The 17199-nt window shown below is 41.5% G+C and overlaps 1 protein-coding gene across 1 annotated transcript in view; it reads right to left on the bottom strand.

The window, feature by feature from the left end:
• Positions 1 to 9173, bottom strand: part of PDE4DIP (phosphodiesterase 4D interacting protein) — a 225947-nt gene extending 216774 nt beyond the window's left edge. Inside the window, exon 1 of the mRNA XM_019655807.1 lies at positions 8839 to 9173. Coding sequence (XP_019511352.1) covers positions 8839 to 9077 — 239 coding nt within the window. The 5' untranslated portion in view covers positions 9078 to 9173. The remainder of the gene's footprint in view (positions 1 to 8838) is intronic.
• Between the last annotated feature and the right edge of the window lie 8026 nt (positions 9174 to 17199).

Below are 17199 nucleotides of genomic sequence, written 5' to 3'. Positions count from 1 at the left end.
ACACACACAGATAAGTTGCAAAAATAGTACAATGAAGTCCTGTAAATCCTTCACTTGATTCACCAATCATTCATGTTTCATCACATTTTCCTCTCCCCTGACCCTACCTCCCACACAACTACTGATGAACCATTTGAAAGCAAGATGCAGGCTCTTCACCCCTAAATATTTTCGTGTGTATCTCCTAAGAATGATTAAAATTATGAAATTACCATGATGATGTAAAAGAATATACCACCTCTCCCAGGTCAGCTTTTGTCACTAGGGAGCAGATTCTAAAGCATTTGCATTGCATTAAGCACCTAACGTGAGCAGCTAACCCTGGGAGATACTGGGCTCAAATCAGCACAGCCAAGTGCGCTCATCAAGATAATCACCCCCAGAACAAAGGCGAAACATACAATAAAGACAAATTTCCTCTTCTACATTTTGAATGACTGGAAGTCAAGCTCTTGGCAGTTTCAAACAGCTGTGTGCCCTTTCTTCCAGCTGGCAAGGGTTCAGAAATATTGAGATACGGCCTCAGAAAGCCTCGCACAATCGAGGAAAAACTTGAATGAGAAAAATTCCACATTTGTGTATTCACTTTTGTTTTAATTTTCATCTTAGCACAATGGAAGCCAAGATACTGAGCTGTGGAGTTCAATGTCAAACATCTGACAATCCTAGACACACACACACACACACACACACACACACACACACACACACACACAAATGAGGATATCTCAACAGTGTTTTGTCCTTGCAAAGTTCAAATTAGTATAGTGGCTTGAAGAGTTAATCCCATTCGAAAGCACATCAGTTCAGGAAAAGAATAAACACACCCAACATTAACCACTGCAATTCCTTTCAACTAAAATCATATTTAAATTAGACAAAAGGATCCCATGTTTCAGGCTAGATCTGTGACAGAACAGGCTCAGAAATACTGGCTGACTCTAAATCAGAGCTTGTGAGATACAGAAGAGAATGATTGCATCCTCTACTTCTTGGCTTTGGTGGGTTCTCAGGAGGAAGAAGAAGGGAAAAAACAAGGCCAGAAGGTCAGAGCCAGGAGGTCCTGGTGCTGATGGACTGGTTCAACTGGTTCAAGCTTATAATTCAGCTGCGAAGGTGTTCAGGGCTGGACCTAGTACGAAGGAAGTGAAGTGCTCGTCTACGGTGCAAAATTTAAGAGATGCCAAAAACTCAGTATGTAAGATAAGTGATATTTTAATGCAACATTTGAATCAACAAAAATTCAGGCAAAGATTCACGATGAACCAAGTATCCAAATTTTAAATAAGAGCAGGATCTGCCCTGTGTTTGCCCAATCCTGGGAGTGACTGCCTTACTTGCTGCACTCTGGTCATGGGCCCTGGTTATTCACCCCAGATGGCGTGATAAGAGCCAAACCTTTAGATGCAGCTCCACTGGTTCTCTCAAGAGCTACATTCAAATTGACCTCGTTGGCAGCACCTCTCTATGCATGATGAACTGCCAGACATCGGGTGGCACCTTTAAGACACCACAAGGTAAAACTGAGTGTACAAGCCAAGGCTCGCTCTTCCAACCTCCTTCCCAAGTAGTTTCAAGGCTCAAGGGCAGGCTCAGGAGACGGTACAACAGATGGGAAGGGGGGATGGTGGGAGGGGGAAAAAAGAACAGGTCACCTCCTGAGTTGCTGCTAATGAAACGCGAATCCAATTTTCAAGAGCCTGTCCTTTGAAGAAAACCCTGAGCCCTGACTCTCAAAAACCGAATCTGCCTCACCTTCAGTCTTCATGTCGCATGGACTGCAGTGGGCTCTGGAAATCAGAGTAGCCATGCTACATCCTCCATGCAGGCTCTATTAATTCAAGCTGCTTAGGAAACTTTATCAGACTGGAGTCTCACCTTTGACAAGAGCTGACCATCCAACCACAAGCACCAAACTTTGTCTTGCGACAGCACACTCCACCCACAGACGCCCCCTGCTGGCAGGACCTATCCTACAGCAAGGCCTCACAGTGCATCTTGTTTGGCCCTTAGATGGGACATAAACACTCCAGGTAATCGCAGTCACCAACACTACCCGCTATGGTCTTACACCCACCAGCTTCACAATTTAGGTCACCTACCAGACCACCTCTAGGCAACAGGCATTTGCATTTTCCTTCAGATGGCTTGCCTGGTCCCTAGTGGTGGGGCACCCTAGGTCTGCTTTCTGCTTCCTCTGCCTACATCTGTCTCCCAGAGCCACACTGCCTCGCTAGTCTTGGGTCCCTTGTGCCTTTTTTTTTTTAACCTACCCTCTAGGCAGGACACTGGAGTCACAGCTCTGAACCTACCTAGAGAGCTGAACCATTTACCAGGTTCCTGACAGTCCCTTCACAGGTTCTCTCTTATTAAAGTGTAACTCAGGGTCCAGTCCAAAGGAAGGCAGGGCCCTAGCTCCTCAGCTCAGTTTCTGCAGCTTTGGATTGTGGGAAGGGTCCTGCTTCTGGTCCATCTTGACATCCAATTTTTGCCTGTGAGACCAGGGCAGGCCAGGTGAGAACTATCCTGGGATGGTGGAGAAAGGGGAGGGGAGTCCTGAGGGCCAGCTGGGACAGGAGGGGAGGGAAGGGAAGGGACACAGAAGTCTTTGAAGGTCTCCCTGAAGCATGAAAAAACAAAATGGTGTAGCCATCAAAGAGCTGAAGTTGAAGGCTGAGAAAAACCAGCCCCTGTGTCACACTAAAGGAGTAAAAGAAGGTACACTCCTCCTTGCTTTTTGTGCTGGATTTGTACTAGCCTTGCTCCAGAAGGAAGGAAGGAAGGAAAGGAATAAATCCCATTGTTCATCTAACTTCCAGGAGTACACGTAATGGGTGCAGACTGTGATAGGTAGTTGCTAAGGTGGCCCCCAACGATCCCTGGCAATTGCACTCTTGATATTGGAAAGAAATTTATTATAAGGATTGGCTGATGCAATTATGTAGGCTGAGAAATTCCATGGTCTGCGGTATGGAAGCTGGAAACCCAGGAAAGTCAATGGTGTAGCTCTGAGAACCAGATGGTCCGTGGTGTAAGTCCCAGTTCAAGGTCAAAGAACTAATGTTCCAGCTCAAGCCGTCAGGCAGAGAGAGCACATTCTCCCTTCCTCCATCTTTTTGTTCTATGTAGGCCCTAAGTGCATTGGATGGTGCCCACCCACACTGGGGAGGGCAATCTGCTTTACTCAGTCTACTGATTTCAAATGCTAATTTGAAATCTCACTGACTCACCCAGAAATAGTGTTTAGCCAAATAACTGGGCATCCAGTCAGGTTGCCACACAGAATTAACAATCACAGCCATGAGATTTTGGGGGAATTTGTTATGCAGCAATAGATAGCTGATACACAGACTCCCAAACTGCTGGGTACATGCCCAAAAGAACTGAACGTAGCGTCTCACAGTCCAAGGTCACCCTGTAGAGTTAGAGACCCAGCCCTTCCATTCACAAAGAACCTATTAGTTTCTTTACAGTAAAGAAGAACAAAGAAATTCAGAACACTTATTTGTGTTCAGAACACAATAGGAAATCTAGATTTATGGTGAAAATTAAGGGAATGGTAAGCAGTGCCTTTGTAAGACCATTCTGTAGGATAAATGCCTAAGCCTTCTCTCTCCAAAATGTGCTTTTAATTACTACCAAGATCATTTCTTTTAGAAAATATGTAACATCCATGAAAACCTTTCCTGTTGAGATTATAGAGAAGCTGTACATTTCAGTTGCTATATTTAGTTGGAGATTCCAAAGTCAAGGTTTATAGAGCAATGAGGCAAAAAGATGTTATAGATTGAAATATGATGGAGGCTAAAAGGATGCTAAAATAGGGTTTACGTGTTACATTTCTTTTACTCATTCCACTTTCTCTGAACTAGTATTGTGTGGTTAAATGTGGGTGTACATGAGCACACATACAGTGGACAAAAGCCCCCCATTCTGTGAACACATGTGCTCGTTGTTCTGGGCAGAGAGCCCAGCTCGCTTTAAGTCTTTGTTGGTTGAAGTGTCCCAGATTTTCCTTTGAAATATGCAACTCGCTCATTTTTATTAACCTGAATATTGAGCTATCTGATGGTTTTTTGATAGATTCTTGGTCATGTCCAAGCACACTTCCTTTAGTTTTAAATAGGTCATTCATTTCTCTGGGTTGACCTTCAGGCATTTCGCCATATGAATTGAAAGCAAATCCCCACAAGGTCAGATTTTAGTAGCACAGCTTATAATTTTAAAACAGATGACCTTTCACACTTGATATGCTAATCTGGAGACCAGGCCACTTTTTGTCAAAGCTCTATTGAAGGCTTTTTGTTTGCTTTGATTTGTTTTTTAAGGAAAAGCAAATCTAAGGTCACTGAAAGGGAAAACAAATTTTCAGCATGCAAGATGGAGAAAATCATTACTCTAATGCACCTGCCAATTAAACACCACCTCTACCACTTCATATCTGTGGGATCTTCTCAAATTATTCAAAGTTTCTATAAAAGTAGGCATAATAATAGCATCTTGCTCACAGAATTGTAGTGAGAATTAAATGAGATTATGCTTATTGATCGCCTAGGATATGGCCTGGCATGGAATAAGTGCTCAATAAAGAATATTAATAATGCAAATTATACATGTAATACTAACAACGCTAATGCTGCTGCTGTGGGTGTCAGTGATCAAAATCTAAATTACAGAATTCGGTTTGGGACTCGGGCAAAGAAGACTGAGAGAACAGTAAGTGAAGACGAAGCTGGAGTGTCCTGAGGCAGGTATTTCCCTGCCTGCCATCCCCTGTCCACCACGAACACTACTGTGAAGACATTTTTAATATTATACAGGGTTTTCTCCATTGCAGTGTCCTCCATCCCTTTGTCCCATCACCTAACTGCCACAACCCACATGCTGAGTGGGGATAAAACTTCAATTAGGGTTAAACAAAACACCTCAACTGGAGGTTTCCAATGCAGCTTCATACAGAACCTCCAACAATAGGATTCCCTCTTTCTCTTAATTATTGTCTGTGCTGGTTTTATTTTCAGCACCTGCCAGGTAGCACGTTATCTGCCAGCAGGCCCAGGCTTCCATTCTCTCTCAGGTTCCCGTCCATTAGCAGAAAATCTGCCTCCTTCGGGAAGCTCGGGAAAAATTCTGTTTGGACTAATTCAGGCATCTGTGAACTCATTCCTCAAGTTAAGCGGGGGGAGGGAGGCACGCGGGAATTACTCTTTTTTAAAAAAAGCAATGGATGTTTAATGTTATATCAATTAACATGCCTATATCATTTTTCTTTTTTATTCTGTTAACTGGTGAATTACACGGATTGATTTAAGAATGCTAAAATCAACTTTATTTCTGGGATGAATCCCCCTTAGTCATGATAAACTATCCTTTCTACGTTGTTGGATTAGATCTGCTAAAATTTTGTTAAAAATTTCTGCATCTATGTTCAGGAGGGATACTGGTTTGTAGTTTTCAGTTGTAAAATTAAACATCCATTGCTAATGAAAACGCTCAGAAAATGATGAATAGAAGGGAGCTCCCTCAACTTGATAAAAGGTACCATAAAAAACCAATAGGTAACATCTGAATGCCTTCCTCCTAAGATCAGGAACAAGACAAAGATGTTTGCTCTCACTATTTCAATTCGATGTGGTACTAGAGGTGCTAGCTAGTGCAATAAGACAAAATAAATAAATAGGGGCGGCTGGTTAGCTCAGTTGGTTAGAGTGCAGTACTCGTAACACCAAGGTTGTCAGTTCGATCCCCACATGGACCACTGAGTTGCGCCCTCCACAACTAGATTGAAACAACTACTTGACTTGGAGCTGATGGGTCCTGGAAAAACACACTGTTCCCCAATAAAATGTATAATAAATAAAAAATAAATAAATAACATAGAGATTGGAAAGAAAGAAGTAAATTGTATTTCTCTCTCTGTAGATGACATCATCATCATATAGAAAATTTTATGGAATCTAGAAAATATCTACCAGAACTAAATAGTGAATTTAGCAAAGCTCTAGGATACAGGATCGATATACAAAAATCAGCATAAATTAGCAATGAACAATCAGAAATTGAAATTTTAAAGACATTATCATTTATAATAGAATTAAAAAGATATAGAATTGAAGGGTGTCTCATAGGAAGTGTAAATCCTATGTACTAAAAACATGGGACACTGCTGAGAGAAATTAGAGTTGAGCTAAATGAGGGTTTCTCACCCTCGACACTACTGATGTGTTGGGCTGGATAATTCTTTATTGTCAGCACTGTTCTGTGTATGAAAGGATGTTTGCCAGTATTTCTGACTTCTATCTACTCGATGCCGTTATCACCCTTGCCGTGAGTTATAATAACCAAAAATGTGTCCAGATGTCCTTTGTGATACACAAGTGTGCCTAGCTGAGCACTACTGATCTAAATAAATGGAGAGATATACCATGCTTATGGATCAGAAGACCCAATATTATTAAAATATCAATTCTTTCCAAATTAATCTATAGACTCAATACAATCTCACTCAAATTCCCAGCAGGCTTTTCATCTGCATTGGTAACTGGATTCTAAAATGTACATGGGAATGCAAAGGACCTAGAATAGCCCGATTTTGAACAAGAAGAACAAAGTCAGAGGGCTTACACTACATGATACCAAGACTTATAAAGCTACATTAATCAAGACAGTAAGGTATTGGTCTAAAGATACATGTAGACAAATAGATTAATGGAACAGAATTGAATATTCAGACACTCACGCATATATGGTCAAATGATTTCAAACAAAGTGCCAAGGCAATTAACTGGGAAAGGAGAGATTTCTCAACAAACATTACTGGAACAATTGGATATCTTTATGCAAAAGGTAAACCTTGATCAATAGGTTGGTTATTAATGACGCTCACTATCCAGGGAAGAAAGAATGCATTTATAGCCCTTGATACTCTGTTTGAAGTTATTTAAAAATTTTTAGGAGCTGGCAGAGTGGCTCAGTTGGTTAAGAGAGTGAGCTCTAAGCAACAGCCTCATTGGTTCAATTCCCACATGGGCCAGTGAGCTGCAACCGAGCTGAGCTGTCGCTGAGCTGCCAACAGGTGGCAGGATGGCTCAGCTGATGAGAGCACATGCCCCTAACAAAAAGGTTGCCTGTTCCAGTCCCGCATGGGATGGTAGGCTATGCCCACCTGCGGCTAAGACTGAACTTGGCACCTTGAGCTGAGCTGCCACCTGGATGGCTCAGTGGATAGAGCCTGCACTCTTAACAACAAGGCTGCTGGTTTGACTCCTGCATGGGATGGTGGCTACGCACACCCGCAACTAAGATTGAACAGGGCACCTTGAGCTGAGCGGTCGCAAGCTGCCGTCGGCTGACCAGATGGAGACTGGACTTGGAGCTGAGCTAGCTGCGCCCTCCACAACTAAGATTGAAGGACAACAACTTGGCTGTTCCCCTTCCCCAATTGCCCGATAAAATATTTTTTAAAATATTGGCAATAGTAATGCTTCTTTTGATGAAAAGAGTTTACCCCAGTGTATATAAGTTATAAATATACATCAAGCAAACTTTTTTTGTTTCGGGCTTTAAAAAAATTCCAAGGTAGTCTGTGAAAAATATTCCAAAACCCATAGATACACATGTTGAAAAAAAAAGTAATTATGTTTGGGCTAACATTCTACTTTATAAAAAAATTTTAAATAATGAATACTACTTGCTTCATTCCTTCTTACAAGTGGTAATTGATTGTGGGGTTTTTAATAGAACTGTGATTCCTTTAAGCACTGTTGACTGAATGTCTGACTCAGTTTTCTCAAAGTAACAGTGGATAGTGTGATGAAGAAACACAATTAAGTGTCTGTGAATAAACTAAGTTTCCTAGCTCAAAATTGAAGCATAGTCTTGATCACAGAATACAGAGCCCACTAAATATTTTCGATCTGTAATTCTCAATAGATCCAAATCCTGATTTTATGCATAGGAAACAGGCCCAGAGAAACGAAGTAACATTTCTCAGATTCCAATTAGCTCATGGCAGCTTCGAGGCGGCTGCCTTGTATTAATAGTTGGATTTAAGAGTCCTAGCTTCCCATGAAAGAATAAGCCAAAGACTCTATGACAAGGAAATGTTTCTTTCAAAAAAGGCAGCAGCACAATCTGTCTCTTCTCCAAAAAAAAATCGTGAATGGCAGATTTTCCTCCTGCTGCTGCTACATGAAGAAAACAGGGGGCTAATGTGTCTGGTCTTCCAAGTCAGAGCCACGGGAGGGATTGGGTGTAGGTAAGAGCCTGTCCTGTGCTGCCTGGTCCAGCCAACAGGCAGGGCTCCAGCACTGCGGGGAAGGAGAGGTAGCCTAGGAGAAAAGAAACATCACCAAACCCACCCCCTGCTGTCTGTATGTAATTTTAAAAAAGGGGGGGGGGTAAGCATAGGTAAGCACACTTCCTGACCCTTCATCTTCTGTCACTATCCCTAATGCTTCCATCCTGGCATCGCCTCCTGAATCCCCTTTTCATCTCTCCTTTGAAGCGACCCAACAGGCATGACCTTCAACCTCGTTTCCGCCAACAAAGCGAGTGTCTGCACGTTAAGCCAAGACCCTGGGATAGAGACTGGGTCTCCCGAGCTTTATCCAGCGCCACCCCTTTATTTCTAGACAACTCCCCACTGTCTCCCCCGCTTCTCATCCCCGCCCCCAACCCCATCATCCCCTAACCACACCCCCGTGCTCTCCAGTCTTCTCCAGGCGAATGTCACTCCGCACCAACCCCTCCCAGGCGCCCGGGTCTCGAGCCCCAGGAGCGGTTCTGCTGCCCAGCGCACGGTGCCATCTGCAGCCCCGGGATCCCCGGCGCTCTCACCTCATCCAGGGTGCAGCCGCCGCGGCCGCCTCTTCCTCCTCGGCCGCCGCTGCCCAGCTCCTGGCCGGCTCCGGATGCCGTCTTTCCAGGCCGGGAGACTGCCGCGAGGGCTGGGGGGCTCGCGCCGCTTCCCCGGACCCGCGCGGTGCGTGGCGCGCCAGGCGGGACGCGCGGCAGCAGCAGCTGCAGTCGCAGCAGCGGCGGCGGCAGCAGGAGGACCCGCTGCCGGTCGTCTTCATGGATTCCCAGGGCCTGGTCCCCCAGGCCTAGGGACTGTCCCTGCTTGGTCTTCCCGCACTGCCAGGGCGCGGATGACCATCCGCTCCCGTTGTCACTGTTGCGGGGGACCTGGAAGGGCGAGGCCTCCTGCGCCGCTGCCTCTGCCACCTGCTCCGCCCAGATTGCTCGGTCTCTCCCACAAACGCCCGCCGCCGCCTCTTCACCCTCTGTCACCTCCCGCTCGCCCTCCACCCGCTACCTCGACCTGGAGATCTTTTCATTCCCAGACCTCAATCTTTTTTTTCTTCCTATCTGCTCCATGGTCACCGTCCTCAATTTCCAACCTCTCAAGGTGTTTCCTTTTCTTACCTCCTGTCTCCAAATTTTCCCGGTTTTTGTCCTCCTCCTCCCACCAAACCTTACTTTCCTCTGATTTTCTCCAGAGAAGCACTGCTTCTCCTGGTTGTTGGCTAGCTCCCTTTCTACCTCAGCCCCTCTTTTAAAAGTTACTTTTCCTTTCAATGTTCCCTTTATTGTAAAAAGCTTTCTCCTAAACAACCTCGATTTTCCTTTCAGTTGAGCCTTTCTGATGGCCATTTTTCATGAAGAAGTCATACAGGAAAGTATACATAGCTTGGTATCCACCATTATGTCAAGGGAATGTTTTCATGGTTAAAAAAAGTTCATAAGTCAAATAGATCCTCCACTACACGTTCTGAAAACGCTTTTCTTATATTACACAATATCCTCTGTGTAATATAGAACCTAGTAAGTCTCCAGCAAGGGAGAATGCTTCTACTACACTATTCTAGTAATACATAGCACAGACCTGCATGGGAGGAGGCTTATCTTTGTAGTGGATAATATGGATCCCAAGGTTTGCAGGCAATTGTCATTACTGTTGATATATCGTACTCACTCAGTGTGAACAAAGCTGAACTCATCCTTAACTCATTTTTCCTCCCAAACCTGATGTTCAGTCCTCAGTTGTTTGTTTGTTTTTTCAATCCCAACACTAACATCCACCCAGTTGCCCAAGCCCCAAGCCTGGGAGTCTTCAGAGACTTACCTCTCTCACTCATCCACCTCATCCCATCTTTAATTCTACTTCTTTACTATTTCTTTAAGTGGTCCTTCCCATCATGATTCCGACTGCCTCCAGAAAATGGCACTATCAGGTTATCTTATTCTTTCTCTCAAATCTCCTAACAACTTAATCTATACCTTTACCTCTCTTTTTCCCCCCCCAAGTCTATCTAACCTGGGCAATTTACCCTACCACTTTCATCACTACTAAGAAATTATTAAATTAATTCTCTTTTCTTGTCTTCTATCTTTGGCCTCCCCTTCTCCATTAGCTCCACCCCCAGCCTATAAACATATTCGAGTCCCTCATCCCTAAAACAAAGTCCTCCCCCCTCTAACCACAATAGCTCTCGCTTCCCTTTAGAACCAACTTGCTTAAATAAATACATTGGGTTCATTTGGCATCTATGCTGCCTGACTTCCATTCATTCTTTACCATCTAATTCTCTGCAGCTGGGCTTCTAATCCTATTACTTCGCTGAAGCTGCTGTTCTAGCTGACTCAGACTTTGGCTCTGCCCACACACGAGTGATAGATTTTATCTGATACACCAATTAGAAGGAATGCATTACCCCAATTTAAAGAGAATATGCTATCTTTATTAGCTGGGGCAAATGAGCAGCTGAGTGGAATTGCTGCAAACCCAAAAGCTAAGACGTTTAAAGGCTTCTAGTTCCAGTCAAGATGGAGTAGCATGCATCAAACTAACTCTTGCTCCCTTGGTGGGGGGAGTGGGCTAGAATAGGCTATATTTATAAATACATAAACATTGTATGTATATAAATATAGAAAAAAATATATAAAAACAACTCTGTGAAGACATCAAAGAGTAACCAATGCAGGCAGGGCTTGAATCTATGATCCTTGAGAGAAGACAAGCACACGAGGTGAGCTCCATATCCACCCTGGGCTGCTTCTCCTGAGGCAATTTCCCAAGTCAGGAGCTAGGGAATAAAGGTCAAGTAAAAGATGGCAGTATTACTGGGCTGAAGAGTCAGAGGTCAACACTGAGGGCTGCCAAAGTGGCTGCTGGAGGGAGAACTCGCAGAGAGAAGAGAACGGTGGAGAAGTAGCTCAATAGCCTCTGTACAGATCCCCTCAAGTTAGGGGCCAGTTCCTAACCCTAGCATGCACCAAGCAAGGGGCCAAAAAACACACCAGAAAACAGCAGTTTAGAGGCTTATGAGCTAAGCAGAGATTTCAGCATCCAACACCACATTGGACTTCAAGCCTCTTCAAGGTAGAAAGACACCCAGGGCTCACCACTCAGTTCAGATCCAACAACCTTAGAGTAAGTGCAATACTGAAATAGATCACACAAAGCTGAAAACCAAGTCTTTACAGCATCGACGTGACCTGCCAGTATTCTTCCTGCCTACTAGAACAAAACTGAACTCTTCGGAGGTAGATAATATTTTCCAGAGCCTCTACAATTATTTTTATCCACAATGTCTAGGATCCAGTATGAAATTATGAGGCATGCTAAACATCAAATCCAAATGACTAAACACTGAAAATGAACAGAAACAGACCCAGGTATTAGAGCTGACAGGACTTTAAATAACTATGACTAGCAAGTTTAAGAAAAAAGAGGAAAAGATACGCAAAGGTGAAAAGATGGATAATTTACTCCAATCTAGAACTGAAATCTAGAAAAACAATCATGTGGACATTCTAAATATAAAAATTACAATAACTGGAAATAAGAACCCATTGGGTATATTCAACAGCAGTCTGATTGAGGCAGAAATCAGGATTCGTGATGTGGAAGATAGGTCAGTAGAACATTCCAAAATGAAGGATTGAAAAATGAAAAAAAAAGAGCAGTTTGTCTTCTCAATCTCTTGACAGTGTCTTTCGCAGAACAAAAGATTTTAATTAAAATTAAATGCAATTCAATTTTTCAACTCTTTCTTTCATGGCTCATGTCTGTGTTGTATCTAAAAAATCATCACTAAAGCCAAGGCCATCAAGATTTTCTCCCATGTTATCGTCTAGGAATTTTATGGTTTTATGCTTACATTTAGGCCTAGTTTAATTTTTGTGAAAGGTGTAAGATCTGTATCGAGATTCATTTTTTTGCATGTGGGTATCCAGTTTGTTCCAGCACCATTTGTTGAAAAGACTATCCCTTATCCATTGATTTACCTTTGTTCCTTTGTCAAAAACCAGTTGATTAGTGTAACGTCGCAGCTGACAAACCGACTGTTTGCGCTGATCCCATGAAGTTATAAGGAAGTGTCTTGGAAGGCTGAGACCCGAGGGGATGATCTTGGTAAAGCTTCCTTATCTGATGGCCTTGGAAGGCTGAGTCCATCCTCCAGGGTCGTGCGTGTGTGTGTGTGTGTGTGTGTGTGTGTGTGTGTGTGTGTGTGTGTGTGTGAAGGCACAGTACGTGCTGGACCCGAGGGAATGATATCGGTAAAGCTTCCTTATCTGATGTGTGTGTGTGTGTGTGTGTGTGTGTGTGTGTGTGTGTGAAGGCACAGTACGTGCTGGAGCACAATGTGACTTCGGGGAAAACAGTTGCTGGGCACGTAGACTCAACAGATTGGGTAGAGAAAAACAAATTTACTCCTTTGTAGATATGAATAATAAAAGTTATGCGTTAGCCCGATTTGGGGCTCAGTCCTTGGGACTTGAGTCCCCTGGCCTTCTTTAACCTGATACTCGGCTCATGTCTTTGTTAACCCTTTCCCGTCCCTCTTGCATCCCACAGAATCAGTTCATTGATATCCATAAAATAACTTGCTGGTATTCTGATTGGGGAGCATTGAAGCTACAGTTTAAGTTGGGAAGAAATAGCATCTTGACAATATTGAGTCTTCCTATCCATGATCATGGAATATCTCTCCATGTAATTAGTTGTTTGATTTCTTGCATCAGGAGTTTTTTAGTGTATTCCCAGAATTGTGCAACCATCACGGCTAATTTCAGAACATTTTACCACCCCAAAAAGAAAACCCATATGTAACCATCATCAGTCACTAACCATTTCCATCTCTATCATCTGCTCTCCCTCCTCCCAGCCCTTACCAACTACTAATCTACTTTCTGTCTTAGATTCGCTTATTCTGGACATTACATATAAACGGAATCATACGATGTGGTCTTTTGTGTCTGGCTTTTTTTACTTAACATGTTTTCAAGGTTCATTTTCTTTGTAGCATGTGCCAATATTCCATTCATTTTTATTGTTGAAAATACATCACATTGTATGAAAATACCACATTTTGTTTATCCATTGATCAGTTGATAGACATTTGGATTGTTTGCATTTTTGGCTATTGTGAGTTATGCTGCTATGAACATTCATGTACACACTTTTGAGAGGACATATGTTTTCAATTCTTTTTGGTAGATACCTAGGAGTGAAATTGCTGGGTCATTTGGTAACTCAATGTTTCACAGTTTTAGGAACTGACCTACTGTTTCTAAGTAGCTGCATGATTTTATACTCCTACGAGCAGTGCATGTGAGTTCCAATTCCTCCACATTCTCATCATTTGTTATTATGTGTCTTTTTTATTATAGCCATCCTAGTGGATGGGAAGTGATATTTCATTGTGGTTTTGATTTGCATTTCCCTAATGACTAATGATGGTGAACATCTTTTCATGTGTGTGTTGACTATTTGTATATATTTTTTGGAGCAATGTCAAATACACTGCCCATTTTTTAACTGGGTTGTTTGTCCTTTTGTTGTTGAGTTCTAAGTGTGTGTGTGTGTGTGTGTGTGTGTGTGTGTGTGTGTGTGTGTGTGTGTATACAATTCCTTTATCTGATATATGATTCCCAAATATTTCCTCCCATTTTGTGGTTTGTCTTCTCCCTTTCTTAAGTCCTTTGAAGCAAAACAGTTTTTACTTTTGATGAAGTACAATTTATTTGTTTTTTTTCTTTCTTGCTGTGCTTTTGGTGTCATATTTAAGGAATTATTCCTGAATCCAAGGTCATAAGGATTCATTCCTATGTATTATTCTAAGAGATATGTAGTTTTAGGTCATACATTTAGGTTGATGATCCATTTTGAGATAATTTTTATATATGGTGTGAGGTAGGGGGTCCATATTTATTTTTGTACATATGAATATCCAGTTGTACCAACACCATTTGTTGAGATTTCTTCCCCTCACTGAATTGTCTTGGCACCCTTGTCAAAAATCTTGACCAGAGATGTATGCTTTTATTCTGGATTCTCAATTCTATTCCCTTGATCTCTATGTCTATCCTTATTCCAGGATCATACTGTCTTAATTACTATTGCTTGTTGTAAGTTTTGAAATTGGAAAGTGTGAGTCCTTCAACTTTGTTATTTTTCAAGATTGTTTTTAATATTCTGGGTCCTTTGCATTTCTATGTGAATTCCAGGATGAGTTTGCAATTTCTGCCAAAAAAAAGCCAATTGGGATTTTGACAGTGATTGCAATGAATATGTAGATCAGTTTAGGGATTATTGTCATCTTAACCCTTTTAAATATTTTGACCTGAACATGAGATGCTGTTCCATTTATTTAGGTTTTCTTTAATTTCTTTCAACAATGTTTTTTAGTTTTCAGTGTATAAATCTTACACTTTTGTTAGAATTACCTAAATATTTCATTTATTTTGATGCTATTGTAAATGGAGTTGTATCCTTAATTTTATTTTTGGATTGTTAACTTCTAATTTATAAAAGTACAATTAGTTTTTGCATATTGATCTTGTATCCTGCAACTTTGATGAAATTTCTTATTAATTCTAATTTTTTTGTGGATTCCTTAGAATTTTCTATATACAAGATCAAGTCATGTGCAAATAAATTTCATGTTACTTGTTCCTTTCTAATTTTGATACCTTTATTTATTTTTTCTTGCTTAACTATTTTAGCTGGAACTTCAAGTATAATATTAAGTATAATGTCTTATTTCCAAACTTAGAGGAAAAGCTTTCAATCTTTTGCTTTTAAGTATGATGTCAGTTGTGGGTTTTTCATAGATGCCATATATCAGGTTGAAAAAGTTCTCTTTCCTAGTTTGTTGATTGTTTTAAACAGAAAAAGTTATTCGATTTTCTCAAATGCTTTTTCTGCATTTACTGAGATGACCATGTGGGTTTGTTCTTTATGCTATTAATATGATGTATTACATTTATTTATTAATTTTCATAAGCTGAACTGACCTTGTATTCCTAGGATAAATCTCACTTGGTTATGATGTATAATTTACCCATGTGTTTTAAAGAAAAGTCTATGTCCCCACCAGCATCTCCTCCCCCAAAACAAAACCTCCAGAAAATTCTATGAGAAAAATTTCAACAGTTACAAAATTATAAGTTACAAAGACCAACTTAACTCTCTCTCTCTCTCTCTCTCTCTCTCTCTCACACACACACACACACACACACACACACACACACACACGTCTCTGTCCAATTTGTGGTAAATGGTATTTGTATCCAGACTAATCTGGATATAAACTACCTCTTGACCTTTTTCCTTCACTCTTCAAAAAAAGTGGTTTAAAATTATACAAATTTTATAAGAGCTTATGACATCACTCAAATGTCATCCATCATACATAATGTTTCCCAGAGTCTTAAAGCATTTTAGGGGTTCAATTAGGGCTTCTGTCCTATTGGTATTTTCAGGTTTTTTCGGCACTTCCCTTTTTTCATAGAACATATTGAAAAAAAATCAAGCAGCAATACAAAATTGCTAAAAACCTAAACTCAATTACAGTATTTAAGCTGAAGTTTTGCCATTTGTGGCGACAAAAATAATGGACACCAACAAAAACACACATCCTATCCCCAAAGTAATCTAAAAAACCAATAATTTTACTTTTGTAGCAAGAACTTTCTCATAAACTGGGGTACAACACACAGAATGAGGATACTAATAAAAAAGGCATATATCATACAAAAGTTACAAAAGTCAAATCCTGCACAAAAAGTGTATTGCGATACAAACTCTTCCCAGCTGAAGGCTGGCAGAGAGAGAGAACCACTGGAAGTCTATGAGGTCACCACAGCCGCTAAACTGGAGGAAAACAAAGGTGCTAAGCTCACTTTTGCCCCAGGTAGGGCCTAGGCCCTCTTCTGTGTAGGGCTGTATCTAGTAACAGATGATATTTTTGAGAAGATGCTGGCCTCAGTGTAGGTATATTATGGTTTGCTCTCTCTGTCATGTGGTAAGGAGCCTGCCTGCCTGCCTGCCTCTCTGCGTTAAGCCTGCGGTTCCCCAGCCAGAATGGGAAGTCTGCCCAATTCTGGGGTAAAATGTTAACAAGACCTTTAGGTCATCACAGATCCAAATCCATGTTCCCACTTAATTTGATCAGTAATAAAAGCAGTATTATTAATACTATTTCTCTGTATGGTGCCTGTATCTATTTCCCAATTTGATCTCAACTTAGAAGAGGAAGAAAGGATTGTTCCTTGATCCCCTAAAACCCCGACTCAAAGCTGCCATTATAATATTCTCAAGAAGCAACAGGCTGCATAAATAAATCTCAGATTTAAAAACGGGAATTGCTTCTGGGATATTGGTTATCAGCTCCCTAAGTGCTCTGAGGTAGGCCTCCTTAGAGAAATGGTGCACAAAACTTTGGGTCTGACTGTCAGATTTCCAGAACCAGAGGCTTATACTCCCTAACGAAATAGGGACAAAAAGATCCCATATCAGACAGTGATGGGAGAAGGTTGGCCAGGGAGAGGGGAAAGGATGACCACAAGAAACTGATTAACGAAAATTCTTTGGAAGATAGAGAATTCACCACAAGAAAGCATTAGCAGCAAATTAGGTTGTGTTCCATTTTGTCACATTTATTGTCATATTGGATTCAGTTTTCTGGCAGGTAAAGCTGGGTAAGTCTGCTTGTTATTTTAATGAGGAAGGATAACAAAAACTAGTAATAACTGAATAATATGACCCTTAATATTGTAAAGAAAATCAAAGAGAAAGTTGTTCACTAGTTTCTGAAATACCGGAATGGAGCTGGAGCGGCCAGTTAGCTCAGTTGGTTGGAGCGCAGTGCTCATGACACCAAGGTTGCCGGTTCGATCCCCACATAGGCC

Source organism: Hipposideros armiger, unplaced genomic scaffold, assembly GCF_001890085.2.
Source record: "Hipposideros armiger isolate ML-2016 unplaced genomic scaffold, ASM189008v1 scaffold_247, whole genome shotgun sequence".
Lineage (NCBI taxonomy): Eukaryota > Metazoa > Chordata > Mammalia > Chiroptera > Hipposideridae > Hipposideros > Hipposideros armiger.
Note: the sequence above shows the minus strand (reverse complement) of the source record. Positions and strands in the feature narration are given on the sequence as shown.